Genomic DNA, 24,240 nt, shown 5'->3' on the forward strand with positions numbered 1-24,240 from the left:
TCAGCAACAGGGTAGGCATGTCCATTTTAGAAGTTTCTGCCAGAAGCAATGCTGGTTCATCATCTTTAATTTGTGTCAAGTTCGCTTCTGCTTTATGCTCTTTATCATGTCTGCAATATCTCTCCTTTCGCGGTTTCCTGCATTCAGAGGCATAATGCCCAAGTCCCTGACAATTGTAACATCTAAGTTTGCTACGATCATGACCTGGGTTGGAGTTGCCACTTCCCTCTTCCGTCTGGTTCTGACGGGTTTTACTTCCATAGAATTTCTTTGGACTGTTCCTGCCTCTGCCACGATTACTACTAGTGTTCTTTCCCCTGTCATTCGTACCTCTTCCAGCACGTTTTGACCATTCCTCCTGTGTCAATAGTAACTGCCCGCCTGTGCTTTCACTCTGACCTCGCAGACGTTCTTCGTGAGCCTTTAGTCGACCCACTACCTCCTCTACTGACATCGTCTCCATGTCCCCAAATTGTTCTATTGTTGAAGCAATCTGGAGATACTTGGAGGGAACAGCTCTGAGGAGTTTTTTAACTACATATGCCTCCTCAATCTTTTCTCCTAGAAGACGAATATTAGTAACTACTCCATACAGCTTGAGACAAAAGTCATCCAGATTATCCGTCTCCTTCATGTTCATTGATTCAAACTCCGTTTTAAGCGTTTGTACTTTCGCTTTTTGAACTCGTTCTGCGCCTATACACATGACCTTGATTGACTCCCATGCCTCTTTAGCGGTTTTCCTCTCTGCAATTGACAAGAGTATATCTTCTGGTATACTTTGATAGATGGCTGCCAATGCCACCTTATCAGTCTTCTTGTCTACAGCAACCCCTGGACCAGTCGCTTCAATAGCCTCCCAGACGTCTTGTGCCTCCATAAAGACTTTCATTTTTAACGACCACGCCGTATAGTTGCTCCTCGCTAACATAGGATAATTCAAGCCCACGGATCCTTCCTTCTGCTTCTGCGTATCCATTACTGTTATTTTTGAGTGTAACAGTTTTGGCATATACTTGGGCATCAACAGAAACGTGAAGGCTCTGATACCACAGTGTAGAAACTAATGAATCAACAAACTGTAAAACTGAGAAAAGAAGAAATAAGAGCTGATTTCGTTCATTAGTAAAATGTGATTACAATCCAAATATATAGAAACACATACCCTAATGACAGCTAAAACTCAACGACCTCTCCTTAATACTCTCCATTACAACTAATGCAAATCTTTAACTCCCTGATATTTTGCCACTGACTGTGACTCAGACATTCCCCTAATAAAACTCTTAAATCAATTTATTTAAAAATAGGAAAACATGTTTTGCTTAAATTAATTCCAACACTTACTGGTTGCTACAAATTGACATGAACTTGATTAACAGAGAAAATAAGTATGAAATGTAGATCACCTTACTAGTTGCTACAAATTGATATAAAGGAATAGTTGGTGATAAAAATTTATGTAAATAGATGATAACATTGACAAGTAAGTAAACACATGACGAACAACCGTATACAAACAAATGAATGACCCTGTGTATTAATAGACTTTTCTGCTTGAAATTTTGTTATTTTTGAGTCTACTCACGTTTACCTTGTTTGTGAATTAAAAAAACCTATGTAAACCTGGCACATACAGACGTACTCATATAGACTCTTCTGCATGTTTTTTTGTTTTTTTTTTAATTTAATATTTAGCGGCAGTTTTACTTGTCAAGATTTTAAGATCATCAATACTTCATATTATTTTCTTATTTTTCCAACCTACTCATATATTTTATCCGCATTTTGAAACCACTTCTTCTTAGATGGACTCCTTTCATAATATTATTATTTATTAATTTCTTTCCTATCTTATATTAAACAATTCATGAAGTCTAACTTAGTTTAACTTTTTACCTTATAATTTTAATTTGAGTTTAGCTTATAAAGTAGCATGGGTTCTTAAGTACATAAGTAGCACGTTGGTTAAATAGAGAATTGAAACTCATAAACTATTTTCTTGATTTTTTGTTAACACTAATTTAAACAACTTAAAAATTAATTTGAGAAAGCATCAAATAATTAATTTTTCACAAGCTATAGAGTTTTAATATTGAAAAATTACATATTAATAAAATTGACTACTTAAGTCCTCTAAAATAAGTAACTTGATCATCAAAATAAAAAATCAATATTTTCCCAAAATTTAAATGTTTTTAAAAAAATATTAAGAAAAAAATATTTTTAAATTACTCATTATTATTATACAGCTACTCTATGCGGAGGGGTGACTGCAAGCTTGTTTTATAGTTGCAAATTCATTAAAAAATGATAATTAATGATTTAAACATTACCAGCTGTTTAGATTAGCTCTCTATCTCTTTCAATTCATGGAACAAAAAAAGGAGTGTTATCGGATAAAGAGTTGTCATAACACAAACTTGCCAACAAATTGCAGCTATACAGTCATCCGTATTTGGTACTTACAAATCTTTCCGCGAGGCAGCAATTTTCTTGTTTCAAATGATTCAGCTCTGCTACAAGTTCCCTAGTGCGTGCCTGTTTGAAAAAAAGAATCATAAAAGAACAATAAGTAGACTACAGCAGAAAGAAATGATGCAAGTAAAAACCATAGAAAGAGCTTGTACCTGTTTTTTGGCCCTGGATTTTGTGGCTGCTTCCCTTTTTCTAATCAACTTTTTTTCGTACCTTTCAATCATCATCTCGCTTGGTCCCTCTGTTATCCACTTCCGTCCTCGATTGTTCAATCCTATTTTATCCAAGAAAACCGGACCCATTTCTCCAATATTTTCACTTCCATGTACACCACTAGCGACTGCATAAAAACTTGTGGCTTGTGGTCCAAATGGAGTAGGGACATCAACACTGCCATAGGGTGGCTGAGAAAGAGGAAACAGAGGCGGAGCTGGACGAGGTTAAAAAAAAGGAGGAGCAGGACGAGGTGGAAGCTGATAAAGCAGACGAGGTGGAGGAATTTGTGCTATAGCACCTTCTTCCCGGAGTACCCCTATCTTGACCAGAAATTAATAGAATGTCATTTCTCCATCTGATGGCTCGCGTGACACATCCACTATTTTCTGGCACGAAGGTGCTGGAACACTCCGTGATCCTGGTCCTGGCAAGCTCATTTGTCTTGCAATGTCACTGCTCCCTTTCGGGTCTGACCAAAGTGATATTGTGGATTCATGTTGTTGAGACTTGTACCGGCTTCCGCTGTTGGCACCACTGAGTTCGCATTCTGTGCCTGAGCTTCTTCTTCAGTCCAAATGCTGGTTATGAACTCCTCCAGATTCATGAATCCAAAGCTTTCGCCATCAGTAGTGAGTGTGTTCGGAGATCTATCCAAGGAAGGAGATGTATCAATCCTCGGCTGTTCTGGTTCTTCAATCTGTAACGCTGATTTGACCTCGTGATCAGACTGATCATTTGAGATTGCCTCCATTTCTAGACTTCTTGATAGTATTCTCGAGTTTTTATCAGTCGCTGGGAGGTTGATCATTACAGGTTATAATTCAGGAAATCAAATATTACAGTAGAATTAGCTGAACACACGTGCCAGGCTTCCAAATTCTAGTATTTATTATTCATAATAATCCTGTAATTTATAATCTCATGAATGCTAGTTGAACAAGTAAAATAAAAACTAAACAAAAATCTTTGATCCGGTTTCTCCATTCAAGAACTTTATGATCCATATATTTATTTTATATGGATTTGGTAAACTTGCTCATATGAACAAGTTGTGTAGAAGAACATGAAGCAGTTAGGTGTACCTCTACAAAGGTTTGTGTCTTTATAAATCGTCCCTCTTGGTCTTGATTAAGAGAGAAATCAAGTATGAAATATAGGCCACATTACTGGTTGTTACAAATTGACATGAACTTTGATTAACACAGAAAATAAGTAAGAAATGTAGACCACCTTACTAGTTGCTACAAATTGATATAAAGAAATCGTTAAATAGATGATAATATTTACAAGTAGTAATCACATGACGAACAAATACGGTATAGAAACACATGAATGACCTGTGTATTAATAGACTTTTCTCCATTAAATTTTGTTATTTTTCAATCTACTCACGTTTATCTTGTTTGTGAATTAAAAAAAAGCTATGTAAACCTGGCACCGACTCACTCAATGACCTGTTGATTAATAGACTATTCTGCATGCTTTTTTGTTTTTTTTTTCAATATTTACTGAACATATTTGATGGCAAACACTAACTTATGTGTTAATAGATTTTTATGCATAACATTTTGTTATTTTTATTTACTCATGTTTACATTCTATCAAGGTCTATAGACCATAATTTTTTTTTTGTATTTTACATATAATTGTGTTAATAAATTTTTATGCATGACATTTTGTTATTTTTCAATTTACTCAGGTTTACCTTCTATCAAGATTTTAAGATCATCAATATTTCATATTATTTTCTTATTTGTTCAACCTACTTGTATATTTTATCCCAAGACCACTTCTTTTAACATGGACTCCTTTCATAATATTATTATTTGTTCATTTCTTTTTTATCTTAATACAATTCAGGAAGTATAACTTAGTTAAAACTTTTAAATTATAAATTTAATTTGAATTTGGCTTATAAAGTAGCATGCATTTTTAAATAGATAATTAGATGTTGGTCAAATAGAGAATTGAAACGCATAAACTATTTTCTTGATTTTTCGTTAACATTAATTTAAACAACTTAAAATTAATTTGCGAAAAAATCAATTAATTAATTTTTCACAAGTTATAGAGTTTCAATATTGAAAAATTATATATTAATTATAGAGACTAAATAAGTCTTCTAATTATTAGTAGTAGTATTATTATAAATTTTATCTTAAGTTTGATTCTATTGTTATTTGAAAGATTATATAGTACTATTTCCCCTATGTGTAATTTTCAACAATAACATAAATTCATTTTTGATTTGTGATAGTAATTTGTATTTGTTTTGATATATTTTATATTTCATAAAAAATTAACTTGTCTAAATATTAATCATAAAATTTAAGAATACTTAAATTTAATATATAGAAACTAGTATGAAATCATATATTAATTTTAAAAATAATATAACATAGATACCAGATCTTAATTTATATTTTTGCAACAATAATATTATAAGTAATCATGTTGAATATATTATATTTTTATTTTAATAAAAAAATTTGCTGCTAAAATATAACTTATATTTCAATACTTAATACATTTACATATTTAATTAAACAACATATTTTCTTTGACTAAAAAATCAATCCACTTCAAATTTTTCTCAAGTAAAATCTTGATTTTTTTAATCCATACTCAATTTTAAATATGGTTCATATTATTTTTTACCTTTGGTGCATTGAAAAATAAATTAGAAAATGTCTCTTATGTTTACTACAAGAAGGCTAAATTTGGATATAATTAGTGAGTGTAGAGGGAATACTTCAAATTTGTTTACAATTAGAAATTGAAAGGTTGCAATTATTTTCTGATTTGGTTTAATGAAATTTAAAATAGGGTTGTAATAAATCTTTTTAATCTCCACCCAGCTGATCTAAAATCCATTCTCACCATTTAATTCTTCTCATCCTTTCATCTTCTCTTTTATTTTATTATTTTTCAAAAATTTTGAATAACTATCCTTGTTGGGTGGGATCTAATCCTTTTTGGGTGAGCTCTTATTTGTACCTTGTTATCAAGGTTGTCCCAAATATTTTTGGGTGTGGGTATATTTTATTTAAAGTATTTGTGCATTTTGATGTTGGTTTGGTTGAAAAGGATTTATGTGGTTTTTTAGGAGATCTGGATTTCTTGCATCGAAACTGAGACTGTGGTGAAAATCACAATAGGTCATTTTTCACAACAAAAGATTATTCATCGTTTGAGGGCATTAGTTCCTCCGATTTTAGTTGGTGTAACTAAAAAATCCGAATACTGGGCTACACATGGCATTTATGTGAAGGTCTATTGTGATGTTTTTAGTTTCAGGGTTGGCGTATGCTAGATTGCTGTGAAAGCTATTATTATCTTTATCATTACAAAGAATTTTATTCAATTTGTTAAGAAATCAGAAAATAAGACGTCTATTTGTTTAGTTCGTTTATTTATTTCCCAATTAGGTTGTATTATCAGTACGGAGGTTTGTTCCGACTGTCTTCCGATGTTTTAATGAATACATTCTATTTTATTTTTCAGAAAAAGAGAAAATAAGTGTAAATACAACTGCACAAATACAACCGAAATCAAATTCAGCCACTTTCGGTTGAATTTAAGAACAAAGCTAAATTCAATCGCATGAGGTCGTATTTATATACAGTTGTATTTAAGCGGTCGCATTTATCAACAAATTCGACCATAAACGGTTTAATTTAGCAGTACTCCTAAATTCAACCGGATCTGGTCAAATTTAGCCTTACCAAAAATGGGGGGAATTTATTAGGAATATGTTGTAATCTTGATGATAATTCATCAAAATACCTTAAGTAAATTTGTTAACAGTATTTTTGTAGCCTTCAACGGATAACCTCAGTTAGTCTATCCGTTGAAGGAGTAGCTTATGTTAATAAGTTTGTAACACATTCTGTACACTTGAATAAGTTGGGAGTTCGGTAGTCTTAGTAATTTCTAAGTCATGTTGACTACTAGTAAGATATACAAGACATGTGGGCCAATTGTAAATATAAAATGCCTTGTAATTTTGTATAAGTGCAAAAGTATCAACTGATATGAAAATAACTTCAATTGCTAATCTACAGAGCTTCAACTGATGACTCTACAAGCTTTAACGGATAACTCATTATTTCCTCAATGGATAAGGAAATCAAGCCATCAACGAATAACTGATAACTAATAAAGTTATCAATGGAGCTTTAACATATGACTCTACAAGCTATAACAGATAACTCATTATGTCCTCAATGGATAAGGATATCAAGTCATCAACGGATAACTGATAACTGATAAAATTGTCAATGGATGCTATTAAGGAAGCTTCAATGGATGACATCAATATAGTGTCAACGGATAACATGAAGCATCAACGGATAATCAACAAGATAGCAGTTGACAATGACTTGACAGAAGCTCACAGAGTCACATTAGTGCACAAAAGGAATATGGGAGCCCGTTTACAGGTTTTAGAAGAAAATGAAAAATTTCCATTTTTATGCAATACAAGCCCGTTTAACGATGTTGTATCTTACTGGATTGCATTGGACAGAGAAATGAAAGGTGCAACATACTCAGAGAGCGCGTTCACCCATTCTAAGTGCTCATCTGAATATGTTGAAAACAATCCAACACAAAACAACTTTCCTTGTTCCTTCCTGAAACGCTTTTTCACTGTTTCAGTACACGGTTCATAATTACTCCAATTAAAATCCACCTCACTATCGGAGACCTCCCAATGCTCAAAGAGAACAAGTGAAGGTGCGGGAGAATTAGAGAATTGGAGATTGTCTTCATCGAAGAAATTTATCTCATCACGAAGAGGAAGAGAATCCTTAGGCGCGCCCTCAGGATTAGGAGGAGTTGGCGTGCTCCGTGATGATTGCGGAGATAGGCGGGGAGAAATAGATTTATAAGAAACCCTTGAAGGACTTGCTCCAACAATTCACTCCAATCTCTACTCTTCTATATCTATCTGCATTTAGCTCCTCGATCCAGTCATCTAAGTCCCTGTCCATGGGGGCTGGAGATCTCTCTTTCAAAACTAATTTCGTCTTTCCTCATCTTGTGCTAAAGGAATGTCGTCTAAGAAAGAGTTACTTGAAGAATCAGCCATGAATTTATCTTTATTGGATTCTTGAGTAAGGCGCGCCTCTTGTTCCAAGAACTCAGGAGTCCTATGAGCGTCTGGAAAATCCGGTTTGAAAGAGATGGCTGGAGGAGAATAAATTCCTAGCTTGGTGCAGAAATCTTTAAATGGATGAAAGGGAGAGGACGCGCCCCCGTCTTCCAGCTGTCAAAATAAAAAGAAAGTCTATTGAAGTTGAGTCCAAAGGAAAAATAAAAAAAAAGGAATACAGAAAAAATGAATACAACGAGGAGGCGCGCCTTAAAGGGAAAGATGCTTCCTTATTGTTATATCATCTTAACAAATGTCAATATAGAAGAGCATGTGAATGTGACGTGCCTCAATATGACGGCGCGCCCTATTTAGGATAGAGGTCGTTCATATCTAACTTAGAATGAAAGTGGATGCCATAAAGTCCTTTATAGCGCGTCCTATACTAAGATGGCGCATCCTAAAAAGATAATTATTTGTACTTTAACTATGAAAACCTAAAAGGTATATTTCATAGAAGCCCTTTAGGACGTTCCCTAAACTAAAATGGGCATACGAATCCCTGGGTAATAGTTGAAATTCTACGAACATGAATTCAAATTTTAAAGTCCTAAAATTATGAATCTAAATTGATAATATGAAATTTACATACATATATACACACAACAGTTATGAAGAATATATGATAGGAGAAAATGATATGAACAGTCATAGCAACATTGGATACAATTTACTTGGTGAAATTTGAAAGTAGAAAATGAATCGAGTACCTTGTTGGTTAATAAAAAAATTAATCGAAAAAGATTGAGGAAATGGTGAAGAACAAGTCATTTCCGAGCCAAAAGAACCTTGAGTTGTCGCCGATAGAAGTTTATGTGAAGAAGGGAAGTAAGAAAGAGTAAAGAAAAAGTTAAAAAAAGAAAAATTACTTGTATTTATAACTGACAGAGACGTGGGACAGGTGTCAATCCCATCAATCATGTCGATCACATTCCCCAAGAAAAGGGGAACCGTTTCAAATTCAGAGGACGCGCCCTTATGAAGGCGCGCCCCGTATGAAAAGACATGTGTACACAAATTTTCAAGTAGATAATGATGAAAAATGAAAATTTCAATCCTATTTTCAATAGCATATAGAATTTGGGGGTAGTTGTTATGCCCAAAATTTGGTATGAATGATATTCGTGTCAAAAGCGGGTCAATTGAATGGAATTAAGGTATTGTTGCCAAGATCCAGGAAATATAGGGCAAGCCCACTTTCCCTAAAGGTCGAGGACTCACCCTCTTTGAAGAATAAATCAGAAATTTCATGAAACCTAAGGAGCACCCTTCAACTGGGAACAAACAGAAGGGGGTTTATACCTAAAGGGCGCGCCCTCAAGTAAATAGTTGTGATTGATTTCTGAGGGTGGCACCTAGACATTAGTGTTAGGGCGCGCCCTCGGTGAAGCAGATGGCTTGGATGTGGCCTTAACATATTATTTGGACAAGTTCTTTGAATGCTTCAAGGAAGAAGGAGGAAGATTATTACTAATTTATTTGGTGCATGTACTTTATTAAAGAATTCTTTTCTGTAATGCAACCACAGAAAGACGGTGTCCGTGGTCAGAGACCTCCAGGGGTATTCTTGGACGGAAGGTCTCCTCTTGTAGTCAATGAGTGTCCTTATTGGTGATGCGGGGTGAATTCTGGTGTGTGCTTTGGTAATAGTTGAAATTCTACGAACATGAATTCAAATTTTAAAGTCCTAAAATTATGAATCTAAATTGATAATATGAAATTTACATACATATATACACACAACAGTTATGAAGAATATATGATAGGAGAAAATGATATGAACAGTCATAGCAACATTGGATACAATTTACTTGGTGAAATTTGAAAGTAGAAAAAGAATCGAGTACCTTGTTGGTTAATAAAAATATTAATCGAAAAAGATTGAGGAAATGGTGAAGAACAAGTCATTTTCGAGCCAAAAGAACCTTGAGTTGTCGCCGGTAGAAGTTTATGTGAAGAAGGGAAGTAAGAAAGAGTAAAGAAAAAGTTAAAAAAAAGAAAAAATACTTGTATTTATAACTGACAGAGACGTGGGACAGGTGTCAATCCCATCAATCATGTCGATCATATTCCCCAAGAAAAGGGGAACCGTTTCAAATTCAGAGGACGCGCCCTTATGAAGGCGCGCCCCGTATGAAAAGACAAGTGTACATAAATTTTCAAGTAGATAATGATGAAAAATGAAAATTCCAATCATATTTTCAATAACATATAGAATTTGGGGGTAGTTGTTATGCCCAAAATTTGGTATGAATGATATTCATGTCAAAAGCGGGTCAATTGAATGGAATTAAGGTATTGTTGCCAAGATCCAGGAGGAAATATAGGGCAAGCCCACTTTCCCTAAAGGTCGAGGACTCACCCTCTTTGAAGAATAAATCCGAAATTTCATGAAACCTAAGGTGCACCCTTCAACTGGGAACAAACAGAAGGGGGTTTATACCTAAAGGGCGCGCCCTCAAGTAAATAGTTGTGATTGATTTCTGAGGGTGGCACCTTGCCATAAGTGTTAGGGCGCGCCCTCGGTGAAGCAGATGGCTTGGATGTGGCCTTAACATATTACTTGGACAAGTTCTTTGAATGCTTCAAGGAAGGAGGAAGATTATTACTAATTTATTTGGTACATGTAATTTATTAAAGAACTCTTTTCTGTAATGTAACCACAGAAAGATGGTGTCCGTGGTCAGAGACCTCCAGGGGTATTCCTGGAAGGAAGGTCTCCTCTTGTAGTCAATGAATGTCCTCATTGGGGATGCGGGGTGAATTCTGGTGTGTGCTTTGGGAGATGTGTCTCTGTAGTCAACTGGTGTCCTCGTTGGGAGACTTCAGAGTGTCCTGCACTTTACACCCAAAAACATTAGATCACTTGTCCTGTATTCTGGTAGGGGCTCCTTAATTGGAGGACAAGGATGCGTCCTATATTCGGGTGAACCACGGCTATACCTAGACCTGATAATTCGGATAACCGGATCGGATCAATTTCAGATCAGATCAATTTCGGATCGGATCTACTTTCGGATTATGATATTATTTGAAGATCATTCGGATCAGATTGGATGTGATTTGGTTCGGGCCTAATTCGGATTAAAATCGGATAACATTCGGATTAAGATTGGACAAAATTCTATTCGGATTAAATTCAGTTAAGATATTTTTGGATCATAAATTATTTATTTTATCAATTTTTGAGATTAAAAAAATATCATTTTTATTTAATTTAGAATTTTTAATATAATATAATGTACTTTTACAGAAGAATATGATTAAATAAGTATGTTATCATAAACATAAAATTGTTTAAAGTGTAAATTTTGCTTATCTCGGGTCATATTTGGTTCGGTTAATATATTATTCAGTTTTGATCGGTTCCAAATTATATCAGATCTTGTATTTCAGATCATTTTTGGTTAAATTTTAGGTTCGGGTATTTTTCGGATCGATTTAAATCGGTTTTTGGATAATTATCGGATTGTATTATTCGGATCTCGGATCGGATCTGAGTTTCATGAATTTCGGTTCGATTTTTTCCGATCCAGATCCATTTTTTCAGGTCTAGCTATACCTCCGTCCACATATTAGAGAAACAGCTGGTAGTGGAGGGTTATCCTTGGCCAGAGAGATGCCTCATCTGCGAAGTCTCGAAGCTGTGGAAAAGGTTATTTAATTGGTATCTTTGCCTGATCAGCAAGATATCGGGTTTATGCCAAAGTTTTTCTTCTTTCCAAATTCATTGGGTATTATAACTCTGTTTATACTTTTCATAACAGAGGTTTTCAAGGAAAGTATGAGAGATATATATAGGTATATATATATATATATATATATATATCGGGACTTAATGAAGTATCTCGTAACTTCATTTATTTTGAATGATATTTGAAAGATTGAACCTATTTAAGTCTTATCCGGTATTCTCATCTATGTGATGAACTTTTAAAACTGATTATACATTGAACGGTGGTAGTTCAAGTAGTATTAAGAAAAGATATAAGTATATTGGAGTATCTTGTAACTTTATCTTTTCAACTTATATCTAGTTAATGATTATCTTATGCATGACAAAGATTTTCAGAAAAATATTGAAACAAGGTTAGATATATGAGATCACCTTGCAACGATATATTTTTTATAGTTATAAACTGGAACTCTGTGTATATTATGCATGGAAGAGGACTTCCAAGATTTTGAAAAGTATATATACATATATACTGAATATTTTGCGACTTGGTCGTGATAGGATATCAAACTTGGTTCATTTCTTCTTGACCAAGACTTTCACGAGTACTATGAGAATTTTCATATATTGTTAATTATTATGCATATTATTTTGGTGGGCTTTTTGCTCACCCTTGCTTTCTTCTTTCATCACACAACAATAGATAGATAAGATGAATAGGACCAAGCTCCCAATTCGCGAGCGGATAGGAAACGTTCCGCAGTTTCCGGTAGGCGTTGATATCGCTGTAGCTGAGGTAGGAACTACCAATAGGCTAGGATTTCAAATTTTGATGTACCAGACTTATGTATATTTATGAATTATAATAATGGCAAGGAATATGTAAATTTATTCAGAAACCCTTTTGAGGTGTAATGACTTATAATTGTGGAATAAAATGACTTGTGTTATTTTTGGTATTCATCTCTGAGACTATAACTTATGGTGTGTGTGTATATTGTGGGGTCACAGTAGGCAGTAGTTGATTATTTATTAAGAGTTAGATTTTATTAAGGGAAATGGAACTCGTGACAACCCGGATCCCCGACCCTGGATTTTGGGGTGTTACAGTGTGGTTTTACTTTCTCTCCATGAATCTGTGAATGCATGTGTTTGAATCTATGAGTTCTTTGAAACCCTCATTCGGGTTTGGTTCGGGTTCTAAGAATTCCTTGTCGAATTGGTTGGTTTTGATGTCGATTACGGAGACCAGAGTGTTCATGCTATCTTTTAAGTGTATTGGTGAGGTTTCATCGAAACCCCTCGAAACGGGGCATCTCCGAAACCTTACCGCCGCCGGTGATGAGCTTCAGCAAGCCGGTGGTGGACTATGATGCTTTACTGAGTCCTAAAATCTATATTACAATTAAATTAGTTAATGCATGTCAAATTGGTCTGAAAAATTCGAAGTATTTAATTTGAAATATTAAGTTTTATTAAGTCGAATTATATGTTAAAAGTGATTTTTCAATTTGAGATATGCATGTTGATATATAAGGTGGATTATATGTTAAATTATGGTTGCATGCTTGAGATGTGGTTTTGATTATTGAATTTCTCTTACGAAGATTTAACGTAGGTTCTAAATCAAAACCCTGAATTTGAATCTCGGAATTATAGTTTAGTTTGGTACGATAATTTGTTAATTTGGTATTCGTGAAAGGTTGAGTTATATGTTATGTGTTAAAGTATTAATAATATATGGATTGATGTTGATGATATATAAATGAGAGTTAAGGCCATAAAAATCGATTGGGTTGTTGTTGATAGTTGCCGAGAAAAAGGGCTATCGTATTTACGATTACATCATGCCCGATTTTCGAAAGAAACTATAGAGTTATATAAGGAATATAGTCAATATAACTGGTCACAAGTGCAATATGTCAAATTATGTGGTTATGTGATTATTTGCTATATGCAAGGAGTTGAGTTATTCAGTGTTATAAAATGTATAAATATGTTCACCTATTATGTGTATGTGTGATATATATATGTGTATATCTAAGATAAGCGAGTATCGCGATTGCGGTAGAAGAGTTGACGTTCTAAGAAATGTCAGGAAAATGATTTGGTTTCTAATTAGGGTTTGTTTCGTAATTGTAAATTTGGAAAGCGAAGGCACTCAGGCTAGAAAATGAAAAGAGGTCTTAAGTGGCAGTAGCTCGAATACCGTAAAACAGGAAAGCTTTCTGAGGCAAGTAACTTTGCCTCATACTATGAATTGATTATAAAGAGATTATTGATGTTATGCACTGATAGAGTAAAGAACCTTCATAAAACTGTTATTGATCCTTTTGATAAACCCTGATAGTAACCCCATGTTTCAAGCACTTATACCCTGTTTTCATATATTTGCTATCATTATGATCCTTGACCCTAAGAGTCGAAATGAATCTTTCATATTTCATACCTTGATAACCTAGGTTCCTATAATAATAGACTTGTGCCTTGTTTAAGTGTCGTTCCTTTGAACTATTTTGATAACAACCTTGTTATACCCTGCTTACTGTTTGATCATTTCCTTCACTTACGATCCCTTTTTATTTCCAATTTGTTTATTCTCCTTGAATTCTTGAATTGAACCTAAGAATAACTTTCGACTTGAATGAGTCCAAACAATTTTACGTATTGGTAATGTTTAAATGAATCTATTTAAAACTTCTTTGCCCTCCAATATAAAGGTTTTCCAAATGAATTCCTAAAGATTGGATAGAGACGTAAGAGGCTAGTGGTACTAGTCCAGTCACGTAAGAGACTAGCGGGGCTAGTCCAATATAAAGGCTGAAATAATGTCATAGGTACCTTATGAGCGGATGGAGGTCAGTATGGGCTGATCACCCGTATTATATTTAAAAGATGGATATTCCAATCAAGGGTTCTTTGTCATTAAATAACAAAAGTAAAAGTTTTATAAATGTTGCAACAAGCATAATGCTTATCTTTTGATTTGAAATTGAAAAGTTTAAATTGAATCTTCTTTGGAGTTCTAAGAAATTTATTCGAGAACCTTGGCACTTTACTTTTATATTTATGCTCAAAGCTTGGATTGATTTTCTCTTAAAGTGTGAACTTCTCTGAGACCCCTATCGATTGATCTTGAGAAATGTTGATTATCCAGACTTGAATCTTGAAAGCCATCAAAACCTTCCTTTGAAACCCTTTTCTAAAAAATTGATAGAATGCTGCCACCTATTTTAATGGTTATAGAATGCCTTAGTTATTGTGTTATGCTAATATTTAAAGTTGTTTATATAGTTACTTGTCGAGCTTCTTTGCTCATTTATTTGTGTGATCTAACAATGGAAGTTAAGCAAGATGATGGCCAGACTTAGGCGCACCGCTTACAAGAGCGTTCCTGGCGGTCCCTATCGTATTGTGGGATTTCAGTTGCCAGATCAGGTAGATGCTGTGTGAGCAAGCGACAAGATTTGGTGGGAAGTGTAATAGCTGAATCAGATACTTTTGGGTTATCTGTCGATTCCAAGTCGGAATCGAATAATTTGGTTTTAATATTAAGGGTTGTAATAATATTATTCTGGTTGGTAGTTGTAATCTTGTCTCATATTTTATCCTATTTAGATCCTATTAGTTTCAGGGTTTATTATATTTATGCTATTATTATATTAGTTTATTGGTGTTGTGGGTCCTCATTCCTAACCCCGATATTGAGGGTGTCACATCAAGTGCATAGAGAATGGACCTCATGTTCCTCGTAGAGTTGCAACAAATATTGAGAATGCCACAGGAAATGAGTAAACAATCCTAAAGCCTAAATCAAAATGGAAATTTGAAGACATTGAGGTAGTTCATAAAGACAAGAAGGCCATGGATATTTTGTTCAATAGTTTTGATCAAGACATGTTTGATAATGTCATAAATAGCAAATCTTTTAAGGATGTTTGGGACATTGTTCAAGTGATATATGAAGGAACTGAGCAAGTCAGGGAAAACAAGATACAACTTCTCATTCAACAATATGAACACTTCCATTTTGAAGATGGTGATTCTTTAATTGATACTTTTAGTAGATTTCAAAAATTGTTGAATGGACTGAAGTTGCATGGAAGAGTCTACCAAACCAAGGATTCCAACCTAAAATTCCTTAGGTCTCTACCAACTAAATGGAAGCCAATGACAGTCTCTCTAAGAAATTCTCAAGAATACAAAGATTTCACTGTTGAGAGACTGTATGGTATCTTAAAAAGCTATGAGTTTGAACTGGAACAAGATAAGCTGATAGAAAAAGGAAGGAAGAAAACTGGATCTGTAGCACTTGTAGCTGACCAAGAGAGATGGCGGAGATGAAGGTTGAAGCTGTTAAAACTGCACCAAACTTCAATGTCTGTGAAGGCAGGTCTGAGATGAGCAAAGGAAAAGGGTTGATGGCTGGAGATGAAGACTGTCCAAGCCAAGATGACATAGACGAGGTTGATGAGCATCTAGCCTTTATGTCTAGAAGATTTACAAAGCTCAAATTCAAGAAAAAATTTTGGGCTGCAAGGCCCAACAAAAACATGGTTGACAAAACCAAATTCAAATGTTTCAAGTGTGGGCTTAGTGGTCATTTTGCAAATGAGTGCAGAAAGCCTAGTTCTGAAAAGAAAAGATTTGAGCCTCAAGACCATAAAAAGAAATATTTTGAGTTGCTCAAACAAAAAGAAAAGGCTTTCATTACTCAAGAAAATGACTAGGCAGCTGATGGAGATGATGAAGATGAAGACATGAACTATGTCAACCTTACCCTCATGGCCAAATCAGATGAAACAAAGGTTAGCTCATATAACAATTAGGTAATCACTACTAATTTAATCTCAGCTTTCTAAAGATGAATGCAATGATGCTATAAATGATATGTCTATTGAAGTGTATCACTTGCGTGTCACACTTAAATCAATCACTAAAGAAAATAATAGAATTAAAGAGAACAATCAGTTTTTGCGTGATAAAAATGCTGTGATTCAGTGTAAGGCTGCTGAAAGTGAGTTAACAGAGTCTTTGAAGACATAAGAGATTCTTAGAAAGCAGCTTGAACGAGAGCAAAAAGTCATTAAAGCCTGTAAATCATCTAGGACTGTTAGTGCAAAAATTGCCAAAGTTCAATGAATTGAATCATTTTGTGAGGAAGCCTGGAAGAAGAACAAGAAGAAACTGGATCAGGATTTGGTTGATGGTCTATCAACGGATGTTGAATCAACGGATGATGAAGCTAATCCATTGAAAGAGGAAACACATCTGTTGAAGGAGAAAAAGACCATTAGCAAAGGAAAACTTGTAAAACTAAATACCAAGTATGGTTCAGTTACAAAGAATTTTGTCTCAGGAGAATCAAGCAAAACCAAGGATGCAGGGAAAGTGGATATAGAACATATGTCAATAAAACAGTTGAGTGACAGGATGGAAAATATTGAGGTCAAAACAAACTCAAAAAGAAAACACAACAGGAATTGTAAAGTAGGGATTAATAAACATAACAACTACACACCTGATAAATATGCACCTAGAAAAACATGTATGAAGTGTGGCAGTGTTAATAACTTGTCTGTTAATTACAAATCTGCTATGAATGTATCCATGCGCGCACCTCTTTCTTTACCGAACATGCCTATGTCACCTATGCATGCCATGCCTGTTATGCCTACACATAATTCACATGCACATTTTGCTAATATGTCATTTGCACCTAATCCTTATTATGTTGTATTTAATATGCCACAAATACCATATATCATGCTCTTCTAGAATAACATGTATGCACCATCTATGCCATACCATGTTAATCATAATGTGCCTGATGAATCTCAAAATGATCATGGGTTTCAAAGACCTATTCCAAAGATAAAGGTTGATCTTGAATCTCCTAAATTTGGTGGTAAAAGGTCTAAGAAACCAAAGAAGAAAGCTAACAAGGCAGGACCCAAGGAAACTTGGGTACCAAAATTAACTTGATTTGATTTTGACGTGTGTAGGAAAATCGAAAAATCTTTGGTATTTGGATAATGGATGCTCAAGGCATATGACCGGAGATTCTACCCTACTCATAGAGTTTAAGGAAATATCTAGCTCTAGCATTACCTTTGGAGATGACAACAAAGGATATACTAAGGGATATGGCTTGATTTCAAAAGGGAATGTCATCATTGATGAGGTTGCATTAGTTGATGGACTCAAATATAATCTCCCGAGTGTCAGCCAACTATATGACAAAGGAAACTCAGTTACCTTCAATTCTGAAGCTTGTGTTATTTCTTGCAAGAATGATAACAAAGTGGTTCTTACTGGACTAAAAAGAGGGAATGTGTACTTAGATGAATTCAACTCAACAAATGCAGACTCAATTACTTTTCTTTTCAACAAAGCAAGTCAAAATGAAAGATGGCTATGGCACAAGTAGCCGTCTTATTTGAATTTCAAGACAATGAATGAATTGGTCAGGAATAACCTTGTTAGAGGCATTCCTCAAGTTGAATTTTCAAAGGATGGATTATGTGGTGCTTGTCAGAAAAGAAAGCAAGTGAAAGCATCATTCAGAAGGAAACTTGAATTAATAATTGATGAACCATTACAACTACCGCATATAGACTTATTTGGACCATTTAATGTATTGTCATTTTCCAAGAAGAGATATTGCCTAGTGATTGTAGATAATTTTTCAAAGTTCTCATGGACATATTTTTTTTAATATAAGGATAAAGCTAGTTAAATCATTGTCAATCATATCATGCAAGTCAACAATCACCCTGAACTCAAAGTAAGAAGAATCAGGAGTGACAATGGAACCGAGTTAAAGAATTCTATAATGAGGTTGTTTTGTAAAGAAAATTGAATCATGCATGAGTTCTCAGCTCCAAGAACACCACAATAAAATGGATTGGTTGAAAGAAAGAATAGATCATTGATTAAAACTGCAAGAACCATGCTTGAAGAATCAAAGTTACCAACATATTTTTGGGTTGAAATTGTTAAGAATGCATATTATACTCAGAACATTTCTTTGATCATTCAATCCAAAGGCATGACTTCATATCAATTGTTCAAGAAAAGAAAGCCAACACTGAACTTTCTTCATATTTTTGGATGCAAGTGTCATATTCTAAGGAATCAAGCTGACCAACATGGAAAGTTTGATGCAAAAGCCGATGAAGGTATCTTTGTTGGATATACTGTTTGGAAAGCAAATCGAGTCTATAATCTGAGAACCAATATTTTTATGGAATCTGTACATGTTGTGTTTGATGATAAGAAGATTGAAGAACTAAAAGATGAAGGTTTCTATGAAAGCCTCAAATTTTATAATGTTGAGATATACTGTGATGATAGTGATGATGAAAGTGAGCTAGAAGGAATGACAAAAGTCTACTCAAAGGAAACAACAACAATTAATGCACATAGTGCTGCATCCGTTGAAAGACAAAGTACAACATCCGTTATAAGACAAAGTGCTGCATCCATTGATAGACAAGGTGCATCATCGGTTGAAAGGAAGAATACATCATCCATTGATGATCACTCTTAAATAGGAGCTGAAAGTCATTCTAGATCACTGTTTGATAAATATCCTTCTTCAAATCAAAGATTCACCAACTCAAGGGTAGTGTCATCTAGTCAACACTCAGTCACTCATCAAGACACCAATGAGGCCACTTCATTTAGAGAAAATCTACCACCTCAAAGAAAATGGACTAAGGATCATCCATTTGAATTGATCATTGATGATGCAATATGTAGAGTGCAAACAAGGAGAGCAACTAAAGATGAATGTTTGTATAGTAGCTTCCTATCACAGGAAGAACCAAAGAAGGTAGAAGAGGCTCTAATGGATTCAGATTGGGTTTTGGCAATGCAGAAAGAGTTAAACCAATTTGAGAGAAACAAAGTATGGAAGCTGGTACCAATCTTAAAAATAAGAATTCTTTGGTGTCTTGAAGCCAATTTGGTTGCTAAAGGGTACTCTCATCAAGAGGAAATAGATTTTGAATAAATATTTGCTCCTGTTGCAGGACTTGAAGCCATCAGAATTTTTCTAACCTATGCAACCCATGCCATATTCAAAGTCTATCAAATGGATGTAAAGAGTGCATTTCTATTAGGTCCAAAAGGTACATACAGAGGGGGGGTGTGAATGTATATTTTTCCTTTTTCATAAATAAATGCAGCGGATAATCAAATTATGAAAATGAAATAAACAAACAAAGAGATTCTGGGTAAATATTCTTTTATTCAAAGTATAAATACCGGGAGGGTTTACTTACAACTCCAAATACAGAGATTCGAAGTTATAGATAGAAAAAGAACCTCAAATGGATGTAAAGAGTGCATTTCTATTAGGTTCAAAAGGTACATACAGCGGGGGGGGGTGAATGTATGTTTTTCCTTTTTCATAAATAAATGCAGCGGATAATCAAATTATGAAAATGAAATAAACAAACAAAGAGATTCTGGGTAAATATTCTTTTATTCAAAGTATAAATACCGGGAGGGTTTGCTTACAACTCCAAATACAGAGATTCGAAGCTATAGATAGAAAAAGAACCAAAGCAACAATCTATCAATCTAGGGTTCTTGTTATCACTCTGAAAATCTAAAACTCTTATCAAATGATATTAAATACAATCAAAGAAGTTTTAAATAATGAGTGTTACAAGTATGTAAGGCTTTAAATGGTGTGAATCAAATTGGACATGACCTCTCCTTGTCAAATCAAGCTTTTTAGAAATCTGAATATAATTTGCAAGAGCTTCGTTATATTCAAAGGACAGATGCAATCTCAATCTGCATCTGTTTGTTTATTTACGCTGATAGGCTGGAGAGAGAAGAAGGACTACGTGACTTTCTGAGAACCAAGTATTTGAATTAATATAGCTTGCATAAGTCACAGTACATTTACTGGCGACCAGGAGGAAGTTTAGGACTTAGAAAATATTCCCAAGTGTTACCGGTGACTAGAAGATGCACCAAAGTACTTAGAATCTTTGCCAACCATTGTTACTTGCGACTAGGTGAGCTAGAAAAAGATTACTTGCGACATTGGTTCCTAGGGAAGAAGTTTTGTACTTAGTTTCTTGTGCAATCTAGCTAACTGGCGATCACATTCCACCTTGGGGGCTCACTTGCGACTGTTCATCCTCTAACTGGCGACCCAATATAGTATAGGACCCTCACTTGCGACCTTAGTAGCTTGGGAATGAATTTTGAACACAAATTTGTACTTTGTGGGCCGTAGCAGCACAATTGCGACCTTAGTAGCTTGGGAAGGAATTTTGAACACAAGTTTGTACTCTGTGGGCCATAGCAGCACATGGGTTGAATTTCTCTCTCTATCCCATTTCTAACATGTGACACTAGTAGAGCTAGAGAATACATTTTTCCTCAGAAAATATTCATATCAAGCTTGATAATCCGCGATCAAGGGAGGTATTGAAGCACTTATGATTTTGTTTTTGCTCCTATTTATTCCCTGAGGCTCGTACCAAGTCAAGATCAGTTCCTGTACTGAGATATTGAACTGTATTTCCAGGTATTGCTTCTAATATTCAATTTACCTATCATGATGACTCCTACTACAAGGTAGAGATCACTCTGACAGTTTCCGTAGAGCACTGCACTCCGAAAGCTAAATATTACAAGTGCACAAGTATTTATCATGCATGACGCATGAAATATGTGTGGATAAAAGAATTGGGTCATGCATTGAGTGATCTAAATATGATGGACTGGTTAAGTAATTGCAGGTCAATTCTATCTTGTTTGTGGGAATAGAAGGATGAAAATTATAGAATGACTCCTTTCCTTTCTTTAAGACATTTACAGATATTTTGAAGGTTGATTCCATTAACAACAATAGAGATGAACATAAATCAAAATAAAAATTAAAACTGCACTAAAAACTGTGAAAATTCTTAATAACTAAGAAAGTATTATTTCAGTTAGAGTTTCAAATTAAAACCCTGCAAACTCGAATCTAACCCGATCATATTCACTAAATATATACTCAGTAGTTTATACTATTTTCTAAATTATCATTCCCCGTATCTTAATTTATACTTCTAAATGGTGCGAACCACTTTTCCACTCTACCTTCAATAGATACCTGCTACATTTCTTCAAATCTTGCTATATTTTAGTACCTGCTATGTTACCACCATGAGTGAAAGTATTCCGAGTATTCGAGTGGTTGTGACTGAGCATTTGACTTGCAATAGATTTTGTTGATTGTACCAGTACTCTAACTTAACACAACTAATTCAAACTAAAATCCTAGTTAATCCGTATTTTAATTTATCTTGAATCAATAGGCTTAGTATTAGAGTAGCAGATCTATACTGCAACTGCTTTTAAGTCTTTGTGGCTCGTCTTTTTGATCGTACATATTTCTGCCGGTGGAGATTCCTAATCTAATTTCTTTCACTCTAATGTTCGGGTCGGAGTTCATGTTTACATTCTTAACAACAATATTGTTGTATGGTTCATAATCACGGTTAATTCATTTTTAGGATACACTGTATGAGATGAGCAGTCCAGAAATCTGCTAGTTTGCACCTAATAAAAAATCTTATTATTACTTATTTAGTTGTACAAGAACATTATGTGAATAGTTGGCCGTAGAAATTTGTGGTTCATTTTGTGCATTCCTTTGTAAAAATAGATTATAAGTTTCACTTCTCTTAAGAACTAAAGAAATTCACAGTTGATGTTCTATTGTACTTATTATTTATTCTAGCAATAACTTTTATTATAGTCGTAGTTTCCACTTACGGACGTTCATAGAAATGTCCCGCAATTTATATGTGTACATTACAAAATTTTGCCAGAAAAATACATGAGCACACTTCTATTACATATGATATAATGTAAAACAGATAGTAAAAGAAAAACTGGAAATAGAAATATCAATTACAGAAAACTGTCCGACTATTTTAGTGTGGACAGCTCAAAGTCCTCCTCAATGTATCCGGTTTCTCTTTTGCTTTTTTCTGAGCTTCATTTTTTTTGTTTCCAATTGCTGCAAATTGTTCATAAGGAACATCTCTAGTTAATATACAAATACTCAATGAAAGCATATTCCTAAAGCTTAATCACGAGTCACTTGATTGTTGAGTACAAAAATATTTTAGCCGCTCAACAAACGTACTAATATTTATGGCACACACCTCCACATGGAGTAGCATAATTAGATTGCAAGTGAATATGCATGATACAGCTACTCTATGCGGAGGAGTGATTGCAAGCCTTTTAATAAGAAATGATAATTAATGATTTAAACATTACGAGCTGTCTAGATTTGCTCTCTAGCTCTTTCTGTTCATGGCACAAGAAAAGGGAGTTGAATCAGATAAAGAGTTGTTATGACACAAACTTGCCAAGAAATTGCAGCTATACAACCATCTGTATTTGGTACTCACCAATCTTTCCGCTAGGCAAGAATTTTCTTGTTTCAAATGATTCAGCTGTGGTTCAAATTCCCTAGTGCGTGCCTGTTTGAAAAAAAGAATCATAAAAGAACAATAAGTAAACTAAAGCAGAAAGAAATTATGCAAGTAAAAACGATAAAAAGAGCTTGTACCTGTTTTTTGGCCCTAGATTTTGTGGCTGCTTCCCTATTTCTAATCAACTTTTTTTCGTACCTTCCAATCATCATCTCGCTTGGTCCCTCTATTATCCGCTTCCGTCCTCGATTGTTCAATCCTATTTCATCCAAGGAAACAGCACCCATTTCTCCAATATTTTCACTTCCACGTACACCACTAGCCACTCCATAAAAACTTGTGGCTTGTGGTCCAAATGGAGTAGGGACATCAACACTGCCATAGGGTAGCTGAGGACGAGGAAGCAGAGGCGGAGCTGGACGAGGTTGAAAGAAAGGAGGAGCAGGAGGGTGAAGCTGATAAAGCAGACGAGGTGGAGGAATTTGTGCTATAGCACCTTCTTCCCGGAGTACCCCTATCTTGACCAGAAATTCATAGAATGTCATTTCTCCATCTGATGGCTCGCGTGACACATCCACTATTTTCTGGCACGAAGGTGCTGGAACACTCTGTGATCCTGGTCTTGTCAAGCTCATTTGTCTTGCAATGTCACTGCTCCCGTTCGGGGTCTGACCAAAGTGATATTGTGGATTCATGTTGTTGAGACTTGAACTGGCTTCCGCTGTTGGCACCACTGAGTTCGCATTCTGTGCCTGAGCTTCTTCTTCAGTCCAAATGCTGTTTATGAACTCCTCCAGATTCATGGATCCAAAGCTTTTGCCATCAGTAGTGAGTGTATTCGGAGATCTATGCAAGGAAGGAGATGTATCAATCCTTGGCTGTTCAGCTTCTTCAATCTGTAACGCTGATTTGACCTCGTGATCAAACTGATCATTAGAGATTTCCTCCATTTCTAGACTTCTTGATAGTATTCTCGAGTTTTTGTCAGTCTCTGGTGGGCATTGCATAAAAAATAATAATCAGTCTCCTGGGAGGTTTATCATTACATGTGATAATTCAGCAAATCAAATATTACAGTAGAATTAGCAGAACACACGTGCCAGGCTTCCAAATTCAAGAAATTCAAGTATTTATCATTCATATAATCCTGTAATTCATAATCTCATGAATGCTACTTCAACAGGTAAAATAAAAACTAAACAAAAATCATTGATCCGGTTTCTCCATTCAAGAACTTTATGATCCATATATTT

At 34.8% G+C, this 24,240-nt stretch overlaps 1 protein-coding gene across 1 annotated transcript; it reads right to left on the reverse strand.

The window, feature by feature from the left end:
• Window positions 1-7,714: 7,714 nt before the first annotated feature.
• On the reverse strand, window positions 7,715-23,937 carry LOC141679271 (protein ABSCISIC ACID-INSENSITIVE 5-like). The gene is made up of 3 exons (XM_074485775.1): window positions 23,125-23,937; window positions 22,964-23,035; window positions 7,715-7,963 (listed from the first exon to the last, which is right to left on the reverse strand). The coding sequence occupies exons 1-3, from the start codon at window positions 23,935-23,937 to the stop codon at window positions 7,715-7,717; spliced, it is 1,134 nt and encodes a 377-aa protein (XP_074341876.1).
• Between the last annotated feature and the right edge of the window lie 303 nt (window positions 23,938-24,240).

The sequence above is a fragment of the Apium graveolens genome, chromosome 8 (assembly GCF_009905375.1).
Source record: "Apium graveolens cultivar Ventura chromosome 8, ASM990537v1, whole genome shotgun sequence".
Lineage (NCBI taxonomy): Eukaryota > Viridiplantae > Streptophyta > Magnoliopsida > Apiales > Apiaceae > Apium > Apium graveolens.